Source organism: Corvus moneduloides, chromosome 10 (genome assembly GCF_009650955.1).
Source record: "Corvus moneduloides isolate bCorMon1 chromosome 10, bCorMon1.pri, whole genome shotgun sequence".
Lineage (NCBI taxonomy): Eukaryota > Metazoa > Chordata > Aves > Passeriformes > Corvidae > Corvus > Corvus moneduloides.
Window position 1 is genome coordinate 18,735,791 of NC_045485.1, and position 20,119 is coordinate 18,755,909.

General features: G+C 48.4%; 1 protein-coding gene across 3 annotated transcripts in view; it reads left to right on the plus strand.

Moving 5' to 3' along the window:
• Nucleotides 1-20,119, plus strand: part of DIS3L2 (DIS3 like 3'-5' exoribonuclease 2) — a 184,582-nt gene that overhangs the window by 132,398 nt on the left and 32,065 nt on the right. For all 3 annotated transcript variants that reach the window (XM_032119458.1, XM_032119459.1, XM_032119460.1), the window contains exon 15: nucleotides 14,723-14,802. In XM_032119458.1, the coding sequence (XP_031975349.1) occupies nucleotides 14,723-14,802 (80 nt within the window). The remainder of the gene's footprint in view (nucleotides 1-14,722; nucleotides 14,803-20,119) is intronic.

Here is a 20,119-nt window from a genome sequence, read left to right on the forward strand (position 1 = left end):
CTGAGTTTCCACAGGCCAGGCCCAGCACAGAAGCCAGTTGGTCTCCACATGCCAGGACCAACAAGATGTTGTGCATTCTTCTTGGGATGAAGAAATCCAGCAGACAGAGGTGTGTCAAACCTGCCCTTGTGTGCCCACTTTGTAGGGAGAAATGGATACTCCTCAGGAGTGACCTGGATGACCTTCCTTCTTTAGAGTTCACAGCTGCCGCCTGCAGCTGAGTTCTGCAGGGGACAGAGGACTGGCCCCAACCCCCAAGCAGCTGGGCAAAGTAACATCACCTGGGTGTCATCCCTTCAGGGAAACTGTCTGTAGCTTGCTTTAGAGCCAGCACTGAGGATCAGTGGTTTTGCCACAAGTAGCCTTTGTCATAGTGTTTGCACAGTGATGGGTACAAAACACAGTACAGAGGAGGAAGATTTGCTGAAAAGAGCTTGAATGGCCAAGAAATGGGTGCCACCATAGGCTTTTCTCACTACCCTCATTAATTTTCATTGTGGAAGAGGGAAGGGTTTGGAGAAGGGCTTTTTTGTTTGTCAGAAAAAAAAAAACCCCAAACCTTCTTTCATGTACCTGTTGCCCCAAATGTTTTTAGAACTAGTGTGCAGCTGCATGGTCTGCCTTGTCTCATTAGAAACTGGCTTGATCTTCAGTGTTGGCAGATTCCATGAGAGTCTAAGAGATCTATTAGAAGGACCCAAGGTGACTATATGGTATGAGATGGTAGGAATCTCCCAGCTTATTGAATGTCAGCTGTGACAGTGCAATGCCTGGCGTGTGCTGTGTCAAGGCTCTGCAATTATGGCATGCTAGAAATGTAAAACTGGAAAGGGCTTTAGGAGATGATCCTCTCCTTTTCCTGGCAGTAGCAGGAGCTCAGCTGGTAGCAGTCCTGTGCCGTGTTTGTTGCTGCTTTGTCACTGAGCCTTTGTAGCTGCTGGGACCTGTGTAGCCAGAGCAAGTCACTCCTGGGGCTGTCTCCATGACTTTCACCCCCAGCCACGCAGATACAAAGTGTGGGAAAGAAGTTGCCGTTGGGCCTGTCCCTCAAGTGTCCCCGTTTAGTCATTGCCTGGAATTTGAAATGCTGGAAGCCTGCAGAAACCTTGTGAGGAACTCAGCTGAGTGTGCCAAGGTCCTCTGGGGTAGAGTTCAGTCTGAAGGGCTCACCTGATTACAGCAAGGTTGTCATGCAGGGTGACTCACACGAGATTATCTTTGATGTCATGGAGTGTTTCTTCCCGTTACAGTTGACAGGACAGTTGGTCAGAGCATGGTGCTAATGTGTGTTCAATCCTCCTGTGGGCCATTCACATAAGAGTTGGACTTGGTGATCCTTATGGGTCCCTTCCAACTCAGAATGTTCTGTGATCCTGTGACAACCCGCTGGCTGCAGTTGTGATGGGGTTTTACTTGCTGGGGCTGCAGAGCAATGCTGGGGTATGAAATGCCCTCTTGTGCAGTCTGGGCAGCACAGCTGGATGCTCCTATGGCTTGTGGCATTTCCATGGGCAAGTGGCACAGCTGAGCCCACCAGTGTGGGCAAAGCCTAGCAGGGACCTTTGCTCTTCAGTTTTAAGTGTGGATTTCAGCTTTAGGTTGGGTTTATGGAAAGCAGCGTGAGGTTTGGTTTACAGAAGGAAAAAAAATAGTCTTTTCAAAAAGCAATTTGTTGCTGCTTTCTGTGAGAAAGGCTTCCAAACGGACTCGGTCAGTTCTGCAGTACGATCAACAGGACTGGAAAAAAATACCAAGTGAAGTAACACGGTGGCTGTGGTAAACATGAACTGGGGCCTTGGAAGCAGCTAATGGCATACCGCAAAAGAGTCTCCTTTCACCCACCACGGACGGTGCCAGCAGCAAGCACTGCCAGCGCTGGCGTCTAGCAGAGGAAAGCATCATTTGGCTCCCTTTTGGATTTCATTACTCTTCCTGCACTCCCTCCTGCTCACAGTAAAAGCCTTTCCAGTTGTAAAGAAGTGAATTAACTGCCTTCGTGTCAGTGATGGATGAGGCGCTTTCTCCCCCTTCAAAGAGAGGAGCTGTGCCGGTGAATGCGGGACGGCGGAGTTGAAAAGTCCAAGCGGAACAGGAGAGCCCGTGTGGTGACCCAGCTGTCAGGCAGGACACCCTGGGGACTGCTCCCACCGGTGCCCTGTGAGTGGGGAACAAAAACCACTCTCGGCACGCTCACCCGGCCTCAAGGCTCTTTTTTTTTGTGTGTGTCCTGCTTTCAATGGACTTGGGCACATCCCTGAACACACAGCAGCCGTTTGTGCGGGTTCAGGGAGCCTCAAAGGCTTTCACAGGGAGCTGCTCCAGGCTGCACAAAGCAGGGTTACCGTGCTGGTACTTGGGAGATCTCCTTTCAGGCGTCCATGGCTAATCATATTAAAGGTGACCTCGTGGGCAGCACTCTCCATTGTTGCCATATGTTTTGTCCAGTGCTTGAGTGATGTTGTGCATTGGAATGTATTCATGCATCGCCTAATTTAATCACCAGGCTTAATCCCCTCTCCTGTTCTACACCCTTAGAATTTACTGGCTCCTTTCTAGCCTCCTCTGCATTGTCTGGATCTCCTTCACAAGCTAATACCGATGCCTGGAGATATTATTATTTATTTATTTACTTTCAGAAAGTATTTAAAAATATAATCTCAAGCATAAGCCCAGCAACTTCTCCAAAGGCAGAGCGAGCACAGTGGATGTTCTAGCAGGCTGATCCTTCTTCTCTGTGATCTTTTCCTTCCAGCTTTTCCATAGAGAAATTAGGGATTAGGCTCATGGGTTTAAAAAAAAGTAAAAATACTACGAATGGAAAAATGACTGAGAAGGCAGTGTGTCTCCTTTTAATATTGTTGGAATAAATAATTTTAAGAACTTGACTGTCTCTATAAAATATGGTATTGGTTTCTGCCTTTAAAACTTACTGCTTTGATATGGACAACTCCTAATCCAGAGCTGACTGGACAAAATTAATCCAACAAAGACCCAAGTCCATCAAGCTGGGAAACCGGAAAGCCTGATTTATGCAAGACTACTGCAAAACGCAGAGAGCTCTGCAAGAGCTGCTGTGCTCCACAGCAGACAGGCATTTCTAGGGAGCTGGGCTTTGCAGAATGTCTTTTAAGGATAATTTCTAAAGATTTTGGTAAGATTTCCCTGCTCCAGCTGATGCTGCCTTGTGGAGGGGTATGTTAAAAACAGGAATTTGAGATTCAGTTCTGTTGTGACTTGCTTTAGGAGTGGATGGGAGCAGTCCTGGCAAGGGAAGGCTGTGATGAGGTCTTAAGATGATACAGGATCAGGTTGCTTGTATGCTGAACTCCCAGGGGCAGGAAACCTTATGCTTGCTGAGGCAGATTGTTGAATAAACAACCTCATGCTTTGGTTCAGCTCTTAGATTCTCCTGCTCCACATACAGCGTGCTGGTACCCATAGCTCTAAACAGGGGGATATATCCTGGATGTCTTTGAAACCTTAAACATAGATCGTACCTGAATTAGAGCTTTGAGTTTCCCTCTATGTGTGGGTGTGCACATGCACACATGAGATCCCTGCAGCCAAGTTCTCACACATGAGCTTGCTGATCTTCTCTGACTGTGTGCTATGTTTCGGGCTTGATGGGAGGAAGGAGGGATGACGTAAAAGATTGCAGATTTGTGGCTGGTTTTAAAAATAGTTTTAAAATATTATGTATCTTCATTTTAAAGAAATACAATACTGCTTGGAAACCACAGCTACTGAACATAAACCATGTCGAGCCCCTTACATATGTTTAGTCACAGTGCAGAACAGAGGGTTGTAACAGCCTGCTGTGCATTAGTGCTGGAAGAAGATTCCCTGATCCCACCTCCACACTCCAACCCAGGGATCCACAGCAGCGTCATGGGCTCTGACATCAATTTGGCCCTACAAAAATGCTATAGAACTTACACCTTTTCAATGTGAACCTTGCCAGAGCCCTTTCTGAAGTGCCTACATGCAGAAATTGCTTCTCTGCTGAAACGCAGCTGTGTTGGAGCCAGAGGACAGCTGGCCATGGGTTAGCTGGAGGGCAGGGTGGCTGTCCTGCTGCCAAGGTGTCTGTGCTCTCTGGGCCAAGTCTCCTGGCCACTGTCCACTCCTGCTTCCTTCTTTTCCTGTGACAGAGGAGCCTGGAGTCGCTAGGAAAATGTGAGCGGGAGCAGTTTGCTGCCAGAAGAATTCAACTGCACCAGTCCCTTCCCCAGGGAGCCTGGCAGTTGTGCTAACAGCAGCAGCTTTTGCTGTCCATGGGAATGGTCAGGGATGTCTTTGGAAAGCTTTGGGTCTCCTACTCATGCACTGAGCAACTGTGCTTCAATGTGCCATGGGATTTTGGTGAAGTCAGGGAAAGTCACACAGCCGACCTGGGCCCAGGGAGGAGGGAGCCAGTACTGCCATGGTGGGATGTGGAGTGGTGTTTTATGGCATGCAGCATTCAGAGAAGATGCTCTGCAGCAGGTGACGGGCTGAGTGTGTACAGCAGGAGATGTCTTCCCATCCCCATGCTGTAACAGTATCGGGGGAAAAGGTTTGGCCAAGGACATGGCGCAGCTGCCTGCAGTCCTGGCAGGTTGTAACATGCTGCAAGAAAGTCCAGGTTGTCCCCAGAGACTAAGCAAAGCTTGAGTCAGCAGCACTAGGCCTGGACTTCAGGACTGCCAGGTATTTCACAGCAGCACCCCAAGGGATGGGGAGAATGGTGTGTCTGTCAAACTGAGATCAGCATGGTGTGATCAGGATATTCTGCTCTTCATAGTCCCAGTTTAATGGGTTGCAGATATAACTAAACCTAGAAATACTGTTGTGATCTCTCTTGTTACCTGGCAGAGCTCTTACCATGTCAGCACAGGGGCTGTTCATATTTTAATGGGTTTATCTCTTGTATGGAGGGTATTACAAGCTTTCATCTGTCTTCCAGTGCGACTCTACGGAAATCCCTCCGGGCATGAGGCAGTACCTGGGTGCTGAATTAATCTAGGCTGCTGGATTCTCACAGCTCCATTAGTGGCTTAGCAGGGGAAGCAGTTTGCATTAACAAACTTAAGAAAATAGGATTTGCTGTGTTTGATCTGCCCTCAGTTCCTTGTATCCTCCCAATAGCAGTGATAAAGACTGGACACATTACAGGAAGGCACAAAATAGTCATAGGGAAAACACAAAATAGGCTGATTTGTAAAATGTGTATCAGCATCCTCCAGGGCTTGTGGGGTGAGGGAAAGTTGTTCTATAGTTAGGTGGAGTAAAAGACACCAAACCTTTCTTCCTCCTGCCACATCCCCAGACACACCTGCACCCACGGCTCTTACCTTGGCTTTCCCTGTGACTTGAGCCATTTGAAGACAGCACAGTGTCACATCCTCCTCCAGGTCACCACTGCCATCTGCTCTGTTGCTGGTCTGAGGCTGGGGCAGCTCTCAGAGACCATGTGGTGCTTTGGAAGGGCTGTTTGTCCCCTTGCTTTTCATCCAGTGTTGCTGGTGTTCTTGATCTGTTTCCCCTTAAAGAAACTGCCTGTGGGGCACCACCATGTTTCCCTTGTGGTCCTGTGTGCCTCAGCAGAGCTGTGCATCCATCAAGGGCTGGATCTGACCTCTCTTTGGGAGCTGCTGACTTCTGCAATGCTGTTCTCTACGGACCATGGGCTCTCACAAAATAGCAGGGCCAAGCATGAAGTTAAACTACAGGCTGCTTAAACCAGGGGTCAGTAAGTTAAGACCTGTTTTCAGGCATGGCTGTCAGGTGTCTGAAATAATAGCAGTTGGGAATAATAACCTGTTACCTTGTAGTACTCTCTAATCAGCATACCAAGCAGCGAGTTTAGAGAGGGTTTCTACTTGGTTGTGTCACTTTTCATCTAAAGCAAATGTGGAACACACCAATTGCTTTTCTTTCAAGCTCTCACATACCATTTTGGGACAGAAATGCCATCGGGATCCCTTTGTGATCAGGCTTTGTTGTTCTCTGTCAGATCAAGGTGCCATACATCCAGACTTCATACCACCCAACCTATGACAAAGCTAGTGTTCGTCCCACAGACCCCTCAGCTCCTGGCTGTGACTGACCAATGGGTTACAGGTGCCATGGCTGCTCAAAAATGCCCTTTCTTTGGTTGCTGGCGTTGGTCAGCTTAGGGGGAGTTTTATGTCAGCTGTACCCCCAAAGTTCCTCTCCTTGTTAATGGTGAGAAATATTTCCTTTTTTTCATGTGGTTACTTTAACTCACTTGGTTGGTCTATTTGCTCCCAGATTTTCAGAGCAAGGGATTTATTTCCTCCTCTGCCAGCCCCTGGTGATGAGCCAGAGGTTCTGAGATGCAGGATCTGTGTCAGTCCTGGGTGTCAGTGGGTGCTGCTGGTGTCATTCTCTCCTTCTCCACACTCTGCAGCAACTGCAGGTGCCTATGGCCTTTGGAACTGTAGTGTCAGCAGCTCCATTTCCCATCTCTCTTCTCATGTAGCAGACCCTGGTCTTGCCTGTTCCTGTTCACACTAGTTAGAGGTCCCTGTGCTGCTCCCTGGCCCCCGACTGTTGGCCTCTGATCTCTCCTAGGGAATTTTAATCCTCTGATAAGTACATGAGATCTGAGTGCTGCCCTCCAGCCGCCAAGTTCTTCATGGACAGGGAAACTTCACTTGCCATCAACTCTTAATTGTTTGAGAAGGGGCAGTCTTACCTCCCCAGGAATCTCTGGGGTTGTTTCAAATTCCTGATTGTAATCTACCTTCTTACTAGAGTCTTGATCATCTTCTCCCAAATTCCTGTTTTCCCAAGTGAATTTCCATATCTCTCAGGTAAAGAAGAGACCATTGGGGCTGGGCAGGATGAAATTCCTCCCCTGTTAACTGTTTCCTGCTAAGCCTGTAGCCATCATCAGTTTTCAAAATGCACGATTTTTCTGCAGCCCAAAGTCTCATGTCTCTATTGAGGCTGGCAAAGCCCAGCTTGTGAGGGTTTTGTTACTGCACAGGGTGAAATGAGCAAAACCATCTTTTGTCAGAGCATGGATGGGACGGAGAGACACGCAAGAGCTGGGAGTGCTTTAAAGGGAGTCTGGGAGACAAGCTCTGAGTAACAGAAAATAAAACAGCCAAGCAGTGAAACTTGGCATGTGTCTTGTTAGTGTCACAGTTTTTTATGTGGCATTTCCTAGGGATGTTTTGCTTCTATTTTCAAGTTGGTGTGTGTGTGTAGAAAATACTTCTAACTTCACTGACAGTTCCCTAGTGGTCTAGGGCATGCGGTGCAGTGTCACAATTTGTTAGCTTCTGAAGAGGGTATTTTTAATCCACAAATTTAAACTCTTTGCAGTTGTATAATCTGTGTTTTAGTTCTGTGGTTTCCTAATTGTGCATCTAGAGAATGAGCTCATCCAGTTTATGAAATGAACGGAAGTATTCAGCTCTTCTTTCTAAATAAATCTGGATCCAATTCTTTGTGGATTGCTTCCGAAACCTCTGATGCAGGCAAGTGTGAATGCTTAAAAATAAACTCATTTACAGTTTATATTTTTGCCAAGTGGTGAAAGTTGTCTCGTGCCCTGTCTTTCCAGAAAGGCTCTTCAGCTTTGACTTGCGGCTGTGAAATAAAAGCCAAGGGTGAGATGCCAGCTTGCCATTTTGGTGACAGCATCTGCCTGTCTTTGCAGAGGATCCAGCCACACTTCTTCCTGGTTTTGCTGTGCTGCCCGACCACCCACAGCAGAGGTTTTGGGGGCCACTAGTCATCAACAGGGCAGCCCTCTTTTGTGCCAGGGAATATGTGCTGGTGACATCACTTCTGTGACAGGGAGACCCCCTCACTGCATCCCAGGGCTGATGTTTGGAGAGCAAGAGCTGTTGCAGCCTGTGGGATAATTTAGTAATAGCTTATTGTGGCTTTGGGTCCTGGGCTGGGAACCTTTGGGTTTCCAGATTAATTTAAGGGAGAAGAGCTGTCTTCTCTCTTCCATCTTCCATGTCTGGAATTCACTGGCTTTCCCCACGTTTTATGCAGCTGTATAATGCAGGCAGCAGCTAAGTAAATGATAGGATTTTAAAATAAAAGTAAGCAGAGGAATTCAGACCAGAGTAACACCCCAGATGAGTTTCAGCTCCTTCTCCTAGGCTAGACTGGGGTTTGATTTGACATTGTTTTTAGCCACATGCATAGATCTTGTAGCCTGTTAGCAGAGACAGTTTGCTGGCTAATGTGCTGGGGGCATGGGGCATCAGGGACAGCTTTAGGGAGCCTCCTAGAGAATTTAAATCTTCACCTGGAAATTGTGCTCTTAGGGATGGGGAGAAGGAGCCTCACTGAAGAGGCAATAGGTGTGATTGTACCAGTTTAGGAGCAATTCATGGCTTCCAACCAGTAGCAACAGCAGTCCCATAATCAGGTGCTGAGATTGGCCAAACATTTGCTGTCTACAAAGCCAAAAGGAAAGGACTGCTCCAACCCAGTGTGAGAGGTGACTCGTTGAGCTGGTAGCAAGTTTCCTTGTCTTTCCTCTTTTTTCCACTGTAGGACTTTTGGTTTGTCCTTTATTACCCCCATCCTGTCCTTACCACATGTTCTTCATCCACTACCCAGGGTCTTTCTCCAGCAATTTTGAGCTGCAGCACAAATAGAAAAGCTCATGGAAGAAGTGCTTTGGTCTCTAGAGCAGTTTCTTTAAGTGAAAACACAGCTGTGAGGTTAGCAGCCTGTGCTTCTGTAAGGGCTCATCCAGCCAGCACAGCCAGCACTGCTGCAGTCCTTCCAGCACGCAGGAATTGGGAAATCCATTGTGAACAAGATTGAGTTTGATGGCCTGCGTGGAGGCAGATGGATGTATTTTTAAGGGATGAGGTGCCAGAAAACTCTGTGATTACGTTACTGGAGCATGGCTCATTTTTTGTGGTTTTAAAAGTGAGTGTCAGGACTTCAGGACTATTTCTTTTTCGGGTCAAAACCAAAGTTTGGGCGAGGCATAAAAACCTGCTTGATGACTAAGTTTATTCTTAAAAAGCTTTCTAGAGCTTGCTGGAGAGGGGAGCCTTTATTCCAACAGGGAGCAGATACCAGTCTTTTTGGACTTCCATGCAAGTGGGGTTAAAACTGAACAAGTGCCCAGGGTGAAAAAGAAACCCTGCCTTTCAGGAGACTGTTTTCAGTGTGATCTTTAGATCCAGTTCCCTGTTTTTTGTCTCGGAGGCTCGTATTCTGCCTCGCCTCCTTGCCCTGGGTGAACTCTTTCTGCTTGAATAACCCCCACATCAGTGGAATTGCCTTGACCGATTCCAACTGAGGCTGCCCTTACATTGCCCTACAACTGGGACAGCTCAAATCTGTGACCTGGTTCCTCGGCTGAACCGATAATACCTCTCTGACACAGTGCATGTGTAGAGAAAACTTTTCATCTCATGACGAAGGTTTGCTGCTCAGAGCCAAGGCTGGGAACAGAGGATCCAAGCCAAGCCATTTACTCAAGGGGCATGCAGAATTTGCCCAATCAGGTCAATATAGGGACTGGCAGCTTTTCAGCAGCCAGAAGAGTGCTCCTCATGCTCTCTCCTTGTTGGAGCTACCAGGCTTTATCACATGACCGAGCCCCTGACTGCTGCAGATCTAAAACATTCTTTAAAATGAGGATGGCTGCTGGCTGCACTGACGCCCAGGCAAGTCTGGAGGTCCATGACAATGTGAAGCATTGTTCTCTCTTTCTGAAAATCTGGTTTTTAGCCTTGGTGGAAGAAGCCCCAAAATGTAGGGAGCTTCCCCAACATCCCCACCAAGGCCTCTCTGCCTGAGCAGGGCACGGGGTCCCCAGAGGGCTCAGGCAGCACAGAGCTGTCAGTGCACTGAGGGGCAGCTGCTGCTTCTGTTTCTCTGGTGTCTCATGTTCGTGCACTGGTTTAGTGTCTGCTCACCTCTGCTGAGGGTGGGGTGGGAGCTTTGGGTGCAGATGAAGTGTGTCAGTGTCTGACAGATGGGGAAACAAGGAGCGTCCCACTGTCAGCCAACTGCATCCTCTGCTGGATTTAAGGATGTAGGAATAGAGCAGGAGTATGTCACTAATCCAAAGAGCGGAGTAATTGTACAAACAAGTGTTACGTGCACACAGCCCTCAGTGCTGTGGGCTCAGGAGATGGCTGTTCTTGAGGTGGCTTTCCTCAAGGAGGTGGCATTACCTTCACCTTGAGCTTGCAGTACGTGCCACCAAACCTCACCAAGGATCTGTGAGTGCTTCTGTGTGCTGTGAGTACATTCTCTTGCTCCATTGACCAGTCACAGGATAGTGTGCTCACACCTGCTTGGTGCCTTAAATGAGGTACTCCCATCCATGGAGTCAACACCATCCTGCCCATCAAACAACCTGCCCCAGTCCCTTTGAATTTCAGTGCTCTGCTCCTCTTCTGTTCAGGCGTATTGCAGTTGTGTCTGGTGACGAGTGAGCCTATCCATCACTGTATCCAAAGAGATCCAAATTACTCCTTTTGACAGCTCTTATTCACACACCTCCCTGTGCCTCTGACATCTCAATTATTGATGGGGCTCTCCTGGTAGGCAGCACTCTGTTCTCAGCATGGCTGCGTTCCAGCTCCCGTTCCCATTGAGTTCATGCACACACCATGCCGAATGCTTCTTTATGTGCAGAGCCATTGAAGTGGAAAGGGATCTTTATTAGCATGTGAGCTCCAGGGCTACACAACCGAAGGGGGCAGTGCAAGCCAAATCACACCGCAGTTCAGCACTGGGAAATTTTCTCTCCCCCTCCTCTCCCAGGGAAGCCCAGCAGTGTCTTGAAATTATTTCATATGTTTAATAGCAAAGATCCCTTGAGCTGATGAACCCCCCTTGTGATGGGAGTCACTCTGCGCTTGCATTTCTCTAAGAGAGTTTGGTCCTCATTGCCCCTGCAGGCATAAAATGCAGTATTTTGGGGAGCAGTGCCTTTTCCTGTGCTGTGGTATTAGTTTGTTTACTGGCTTTACAGCAAGCTCCTTCTGACAAGGAACACTGACACACACAAAAAGGAGCTTCAAAGCAGCAATGTGGTGTTGGAGCAGTGTTGTCAAATTGGTGAAGAGTTAAAGCTCTGCCAGAGGGGTGATTGCAAAAGGCTGCTTGTTTTGTAGGGCTTTGTGTATGCAGGAGGATGTATGCAGGATGTCTCGTGACATTGCTGCAGCAGAAGTCAGATAAAAGAATGATGAAGTGGTTGATCAGCTCCTGACATCTGTCCCAGCCTTGCCTGGCAGCCTTCTGTAATTCAGAAGTAACCAGAGGTTTTGTGTGTAGTGAATGAAGGCAAAAGGAAAGGGCATCTACTGGAGAAGATAGGACCAGAGAGAAGCAGCGCTGTAGGGGTGCAGAGAGCTGGGAAAAGACACTTGAGTTCTGTTCTTGGAAGTCTGTGGCAGCAGCCACTTCATAGCTTCAGCATGAGAAGAAAAATCTGTGCTGACATTCCAAAACACTGAGCTGCTGGGAAGCATGAGTGCCTCTGCAGTGAGCAGGGCTGTGCAGAAGTGACAGAGTCTGGTCAGTGGAGCTCTCCTGAGGCTCCAGCGGCAGAGAGGACCCAACTGCAAGATGTCGAGTGGGTATGGACGACCTTGTTAAGCTCAGTAGGAAGCTTACAGTCTCTGCATTCCCAGTGTGCTTCCTGCACAGCGAGTCCTTCCCTAGCTGCCTTACCTGCTCTCTTTCCACCCCCGTGATGGGTTTTGCCTGAGGGTTTTGTGCTCCCTGCAGAGGCCAAATGCCACCAAACAAGCAAAGGCAGCCAGATCGTTGCGGTGGCTGCACAGTCAGAGCTTGACTGTTCATTCAGGGTTTGTAAGGACTCCTGGTGACAAGCACAGGTCCCCTCTTCCCCCTCCTGGCTGACCATGACAGGTGCATCAGCAGGGCAGATCTGCAGAAGAGCATGGGTTGTGAATCAGTGACAGCATGGCTGCCTCGAGCTTTGGTTGCTGGGACAGACCTTTAGTTACACATCTCTCTATGTGACAGCCTGACCCTGACCTTTCTCTGAGTGTGGTCCTCTTGTCACTGGGGGTGATGGCAACATCCTCTTGCCTGACAGCATTGACCCAGATGGTCAAGCCATGTATAGTCCCCCTTATCCAGGCCTTTCTGGCACTGGTGGATGATGCAGACATGGCTGAGCCTGCCAAGCAGGGTGTGTTTTATTTGTCTGGAATACCATGAGCAGACAAAGAAAGATTAAAATAACAGAAAGTTGAAAACCCATTATCTTTGGGAACTGTGATCTTTCCTTTTTGGGTTGGCAGGTTCCATGGGACCTCATCCCCCCAGATAGTGGAAAGGTCACCTTCCCATACCTGACTGCCCCAAGGCTTTCCCTGGCAGCCTGTCCAAACAAGGCTGTTTTCCTTCCCAGCCTTTTGCCTTCCCTCCTTCCTTTCTTCCCTCCCCCTGGACTTGTGTCCTTACACAGAGGTGGCTCCACCCTCAAGCTGTGCTGGGGATGCAGAGCCCAGGTGAGCTATAACCAGAGATGCTCAGTTAGTGCAACCCCAAAGTCTGCACAGCTGAGAGCTGCAAACAAGAGGTTCAGGCACTCCTGAGTTTGTCCTGATCAAAATTATTGTTAAAAGTCGCCAAAGCCACAATTTTGTCAAATTTTGCACTTTCTTTTGTGCTTCGTCTCCACTGATTCTGTGGTGCGGTGCCTTTTCCACAAAGAAAAGGATCTGGTGGATCTGTGTCTGAGATAACTGCTGTCCCTTTGGCCTCAGAGGTGCTTCCTGATATTCTAGCAGTAAAGCTTTGGAAAACCTGGCCCAGAAAAAATGGCTTTAAGCAGTTCCCAGTTCTTCCTTCAGTTCCCCAAACCAGGGCAGCTCACATGGAAGTACTCTGCTTATGGAGCACATATGGCCAGCAAGGTGATCCCTTGTCTCCCTTGGGGAGGTTCCTTTGTTTGTTGCTGACCTCCTGCTCCCATGGGGTAGCTGCCGTGTGCCATCATAGCATCTGGAGAGGCCAGATCCACAGCCAGGCTTCATGGATCTTGGCCAGAAGAAGCATCCCCAGCCAGCCCTGTTAGTCCTGCCATGGGCAGGTCTCCAGAGTGGATCTGAGTGATCTGCTAAGCTGGTGCAAGGTCAAGGCTTGCAGGAAGGGGAGCTGTGGAGAGTGTTAAGAGGTCACTGTCCTGACAGTGGTATGAACTGTGATCTGTGTACTGTGGACACTCATGTTATGTGGTGTTGCATGAGCTTGTGTTTCAGAATGGCTTACACTGCTAGGAGTGTAGAAGTCAAGGGAGCTCAGCTGAATTTGGCCTCACTCTAGTACTTGGTTATTAACTCAATATTCAAGATGGTGAATTTTTCAATGATTTCATGGCATGCAGTTTTAGTTGGGTCAGTGAGAGCACAGCGTATGACTTTGCTACTCTTTACGGAAGGGAAAATCAGTGCATCATCTAGTGATTCATCATGCAGGGTTTCTTTACAGCCTATGGGAGAAAGATGTTTTAATTCTGTGTTCGTTCCTGAAGAAGTCATTAATTTAAGCTAGCAATTTTCTTGGAGCCCAGAGGAGAGGAGTCTGTGATCAAACACAGTGGCTCAACACTGCTCTCTCCTCCTTTCCTTGTTCAGAAAGGTTGGGCTCATCATAACAAACCTCCTTTGACTTTTAGCCCTTGTGGTGATCTTTCCAGACCATTTCAAGAGTCCTGCACAATCCAGCACTGGCAACAGCCCTGCTGATAGTAATCTCTGTGACCCCAAAAAAGTGCATGAAGACTGGCAGCTACCTCCTCTAAAGGATGCTGCCCTTCTTACCCAGCCTACTGGCCCCTGGTCAGGGTCTGCAGCTCTTTTGCTGAGCCCAGGGGCTACACCTCATGGCTGTGAGAGCTGGTGAGACACTGACCTGGGGGCCAGCAGCCTCCCTCAGGGTAATGAAGGGCTGCTTGGATGCGTAGGGCTGTTGCAGAACTCAGTTCTGTGCTGTTTTCTAGGCCGTTCAGTGTATAAAATCACTGAAGACATTTTCAGCAAAAAAGTCTCCCTACAGAACCATTCTGCTGCTTGTTGAAAGAGGATTAATTTTTCCCCCTTAAATAAAACGAGCCGTGTTTGAAATCCGAAAACCCTTGCCGAATGCCTTCTTGGAGCTGCAACGAAAGCAGCTTCCAGGTCCCATCATAGCCTGCTGCCGGAGGCGGATCCAAACTGCAAACCCTTCTAACAGCTCTTTAATAACTCTGCACAGAAGGAAAAATCTGTCACCTTTCCCTCTGTGGTTTCTCCTCTGTTCTAATGCACTGGAGGAATGAGATGGAACCGGGAAAGTTTTCAGAGAAAGACTCGTGGGAACTACAGCTGCCGATGGAGAAACTCATTTCTTTAGTGTCTGAGGGGAACCGCAATCGCTTTGGTGAGGGGTGGTGTGTGTGGGTGGGTTTGGAGGGGTGAGCTGTTACGACCCGTGCATTTCAGAGGAACCACGAACACTTTATAGTAACAAAGGGTGGAAAAAGCAAGAGGTTTCTGCAACGCATGTGACTTTTCCCTGAGGTTTGGAACCCCACTGTATGTTCCAGGCCATGGTGTTTGCGTGTCAGCCTTGGTGAGTTAAGCTTTCTCCCACAAGCCTCGCTTGAAGTTGCTGTAATGACTGAAAGCCTAAAATGTTGCTTTTTTTTTTCTCTCTCTCTCTTTTCATTGTCCCACACCCCTTCTCCTCTGTGCAGATGAAGCTCTCGTTTACCTTGGACCAGGAGAGTGGGATGCCTCAGGGCTGTTATATTTATCAGTACCGGGACAGCAACAAGTAAGTGTTGTGGAAGATTACACACAGCAAACGAAGCAAACAGGGGAAGGTGCAGTGAAAGGAGACTGCCCTGCCTTCTGGCAAAGGGATCACAACTGCTTGTACCACTTAAAAGTAGATTAAATAAGGCCTCAGGCTTGACCTGAAACTGGGAACAGCTCCTGTAAAGGCTAGATTCTTTAAAATGCACGACGCCCTGCAGCCCCCTTTTTTGCTCTAGCTTTAAAAGCTGCTTTTATTCGTTTAAAAGTCCTGCTCTTGGGTACCTCAGGCTCTGACAGAGCTCACCCAGGCTTTGCGCAGGGGTGTTTGCAACTCACACCCTGGACTGTTGGTGCTGGGGTGACTTTGGGAGCATGGCCTGCGGGAAAGCATCCAACAGCTGCAGAGCACTTGAAATGAGAGCCCTCACCTGAGCTTAGCTAGACCCACACAGCACCCCATTCGCTCTGCTAAAGCTCATGCATGGGTTCACTGAGTGGCCTTTATGGTACCATAGCCCCAGTGCAGCCACGTGCTCTGTTTTTGTAAGATACTATATGATATTCAAGCTTTGGATGTGTTTGGAGCACAGAGTCCTCTATTTCTAGGTATTCTGCCTATTTTTACTAGCTGCTGTAGTGAACTGGCACCCAAGATGTTTTTATTTCAAATCACATTCTCATTATCAAATTGACAGCAGCAGCAGAGTTCAGGAGATTTCTGTGTTCGCCCTGAATACCAGCATGTCATAAATCCATGGCCTGTTACTCCACCCTTGTAGTTCTGCTTCTTGCCAGTTATTCAAGTTAACCTAAAAAAGGAGAGTATATGAAATTGTCAATGAACAGAACAGTCTGTAATTAGATCTGCTCAGAAACACCAACAAGAGCAGTCCCAGAAAGGAAGAGGGATGTCTGCAAATGCGCAGACCACTGTCTTAGCTGAGAAATCTTAATATTTAAATAAGAAGGGAGATCATTTGTGGCAGACTCCTTCCTGCCTGTGGGTGGGTGATTAGCACGTGGTACGTGGTCCCATCCCAAGTATCCCAGGCCCAGAGCCTTGTATGAGCAGAGTTGGTACCTCCAGCACCACCAAGTTCACAGGGCAACGTGCACTTCAGTGCCAAAGCATAAAATCAACAAGGAAAGAGCATTTGTTTTTGAGGGTTTTAAAGGCAGTGGCACACAATGGACAGCGAGGAAAAGAAACCCCCCAGACCTGCTGGGCTTTGTTAAGGATGTTTATAGACCAGTGTTTCTAATTGTGTGGTGTATATCTCAAAAATCAGCAGCTGTGGTTTTTCTGCCACAGACCCTCCTCTCCCCAGGCTCCAGTGGGTGTTTTCTGCCATTGTTTGAGGAAACTCCAAGGACACGAGCGGAGCTATTTTGTTTAAGTGCTAAGGCCAGTAGCAATTCTGCTTGGAAACCTTGCTTTTAGCTGTGAGAGGCCCAGTGTGTGACAAAGTAGCTGTGTCATGTCAGCAGCTGTTGATGGAGAGATGTATGGCTGTGTCCTGTGTTCCTGGCAAGCATGGGAGCTGAGCCACCCTGGGCCATGCCAGCTGGGATCACAGCTTGGAAAAATACAGCATGGGCAGAATGAGTGTAATTGCAAGTAAACCCAGACTTTGCGTGTGCCTGGCAGACCCAAACAGCAACTACACCTCCATGCAGGCCCCCCTACTTTGTATTTTATAGCTTGCTTGACCAATCCCATTTCCCAGGGGGAGCCTCGCTAAGTTTGCACACATGCTCATCCCCCTAAATGCTGTGTGTGCCACCCAGCACTTCTGACAGTCCTTGGCTGGTGAACTGAAGCGTGAAGGTCTGTGCTACGGCTGACGCATTCTTGCAGGTAAAATGCCCTTGAGCCGAACGTGTGCTTGGTTCTGGTTGTACCCTGGGTGATTTTGTAGGAGCTCCCATGTGCTGCAGCTTTGTTGGCAACAAGAACTTTAAATTTGGATAGTGTTGGGAAGCACCAGATGTGGCTCCTGCTCAGCCAAGCAGAAGCTGTTCTTCTCAAGCACTGGGCCTGTTGTAGGGTTAATCTGATACAGTTAATCCATACAGCAATGAGGCACATGTCACAATAGTTTTTCCTTATAGTAATTTTCCAGGGTAACTTGTAGGGCTTGTGTTCTTCCAAGTGTAGTCAGGCTTTGACAGTACCCATGAGGACTCAGGGGGTAACAGCTCTTCTGCCTCCTAAAGATGCAGCCAGAAGCTAAAGCAACATAACCTTGGTGTCTACACTGTATTTTGGAACCATTTGTAGCCCAGAGAAGAAATACTGGTGACAACACTGCAAGATCATGAATGGGAAAGACTGGAAATGTGCACCCCAGAGCTCAGTGCCCTCAGCAAAGCGTCAGACCTGAGGCCTACTCCAGGGAAAGACTTATAGCAGGAGTGCAGGTGTGTGAAGCTCTTGAGCAGCAGCTTTAACAGGAGGAAGCTGTGAGCAGGAGATGGTTGTGGCTGGCAGGAACCCATTCTGACCTGGGGAGTGTGCCCAGTGCCCCAGAGATCTGCGTGAGCCAGGCTGTGCATGTCAAGCCTCGGTGTCACCGTGATCACTGAAGGAATGTCCCTTCCCCTCCAAGTGGCAAATGCTGTTCCAAGCTGCAGCCAGACGGGGCCACCGGAGAACAGCGGATATTGGTCTCCCACTTGGAGAACAAAGGACTGCAGCATTGCTGAAAGTGTAATTACCAGAGCAATTAAAATTTCTATTGCTTAGGCTAGAAGTGCAAGTACCATGCAGGCTCTTACAAGGGCAATCAATTGGAATTTGTTCCCTTTAAAATGATAAAACCCTTCCAAGGAAATGTTGCTGCTCCTGTCAGTTTTCTGTTACCTGCCTGCTTGCAGGAACATTCATGGGCACAGCACTTAACCGCTTCACTCTTGCACCCTGGGTGCCGGGCCCTTTGGGTGGACTGAACTCAGTGGAACCTTGGAAGTCTTGGAAATCTTGGACTGAGAGCAAAAGAGGTGCTGAGCAGCCAGCTGCTCACCCTGCCCTTCCAAGCCCTGCTATAATAGATAGGTATCCAATGGCACTTGATAGTCCCAGTGGCTCTATGGAGGAGTGGGGCTGTCACTGCCTCTGCGGTCACAAGGGTGAGACCAGGGGACATCACTTCTCCTCTTCCTCCTGCTCAGACCTAGGCATTTTCATCCCTGGGGCTGCCAGTCCTTCCCAGCCTGTCAGTCCTTCTTGGCCCCAGAGGAAGTGGCTTGACTTGACAGAAGCAAGCAGTCTGCTTTCTCATTTTTAAGCCATGTTGCTTAAGTTCTCACTAATGGAGATCAGTGAGTGTAATGGACAGAGCCCCAGGCTGGTGCTCAGAGCTCTGTGAGATGATGTCCTGTGAGGGGACAGCATTGTGCTGTGACGCAGGACAGACAGTGATGGGTGACACTTGGAACAGGAGCATACTGTCAACCTTCAGATGGCCCTAGAGCAGTGACATCCAGGAGGGGACAGCCCTGCCAGACGTCCTGTCAGGTCTTGACACGGCATGCATCGGGTGTTGACAGGGGGACTGGCTTTCTGTCACTGCCTCTTGACACAGGCTGGATTTCTCTGATCCTGCACAGGATCGAATTGCAAAACCCAGCCAGGCAGTAAAAGAACATCAAGTTCATTCACATCCACCATGGCTCATGAATCCTGTCTTACAACATGCACTCACCAGTCCCCGTCCCAGGAATGTGATACGGGCTGTGCTGAGGAAGTGCCCACTCTGAAGCCAGCCTGAAGCGTGACTGGTCCTGTGGGCTGCCAGGGGGGATGAGATCCATAAAGGTTACAGATCAGCATGAAAGACTTCTTCCATCCTGTGTGCAAGAAGAGCCAAAGCCAATTCAAGATCCCCCTGGAAGAAATTAATTGCGAGAAATCCAACGTCTTTTGGCTGTACCCAAAAAATAGGAAATGTAGTCTGTTCTCTGCACTCACCATCACTATCCAGACATTTCTCTGGAGACCTCCTAGGCTCTGCCCACCTACCACAGCAAGTCTGACCCTTCAAATGCCTTTGTCTTCCCTCCCAAGACTCTCTGATTACTGCCACCTTTCTCAGATGATGCAGTGCTCAGGGTCTCTGCCATCCCAGACCCACTTGGGAGGTGTGAATCCCTGTCAAGCATGACACTTCCTTGTCCCCATTTGGTACTTCTCTAATATGGTTTTCCTGCTCCCTCAGCGTCCAGGTTTTGGTCTGTTTTTGAGGTCCCTTCCCCACATCCCAGATTCCACCTTTGCCAACAGACCAGCTTGCAGCTCACCAATGAATTTAATTTGAATTCCGTGCTGCAGCTGCAGTTTGTGTCGGGATTATGAATTTGCAGTAGGGGCTTTCATGTTTTCTTCAGAGTAATTTTGAAACCCAGAGGAGCAGCATCTCGCGTGGAAGCACTTAGAGACCTCTTACAAAAGCAGTGTTGGAGTATTGATCACTTTTTCTCTCTGGGGACGCGGAGTGCTGCAGATCGAGCTGCTGTGCAGTGTAGCCACTTGCGGGCAGCAGCACACAACTCTTCAGAATGAGAAGTGAAAAATAGCTCCAGTTGAAAGGAAAAGTGGTGCCCCCTTTTATATAGAGATCAATGATGTCTGGTACATTGGATTATCACTTAAAACACCAGGACTTCAAATGCCAGGGTGCATGCACTCCTGATGCTGACAGACTCATGATACATAATGCTGTTTGGGTTACCAACAGAGCTCCTCTGTGCAATCTTTTCATAAGGTGAATGTAATATCTGCAGTGATGTACCCAATGTTACATCAGGAGAGCCAACCTATAATTATGCTGGAATTGTTTGAATGGGTTATTTGTCACTAACACATTAACTCACTCCATTTATTGCTCCCATTCAGGACTGCAGCAGGTTTGGTGTAAACAGAGTTTGGGTGGAGGTTTGGGAGGGTTTGTTTTTCTGAAAAAGAGCAAAGCAGAATTGTTTGGAGTTTCTTCTTTTTTGCTAGAAGAGCTGTTGACTGGCAGTGCTAGGAAGAAAATATGTAAAGCAGCTGACACAGCTGCCGATTTGTTTTCAGAGATACTTCCCAGGTGTACAGCTCATGTGTTGGACTTTAGCATGGACCTGGTTGTTCTGCAGTGAGCTGGCAGGTTTACCGTAAGGTGTTTTGTTCCTTTTGAGAAATTGAGGCTTGCAGAGTGGGTTGTTTGCACAAGGAGCTGCTGCACAGCTCACACAGTCCCTGGGTGCCTGACCTGCCTCATTACATGGTTGTTTCATGCCACACATCCCAGCGGAGCAGCACTGCTTGTGTTGGTGTAAAGGAGCTCCCCAAT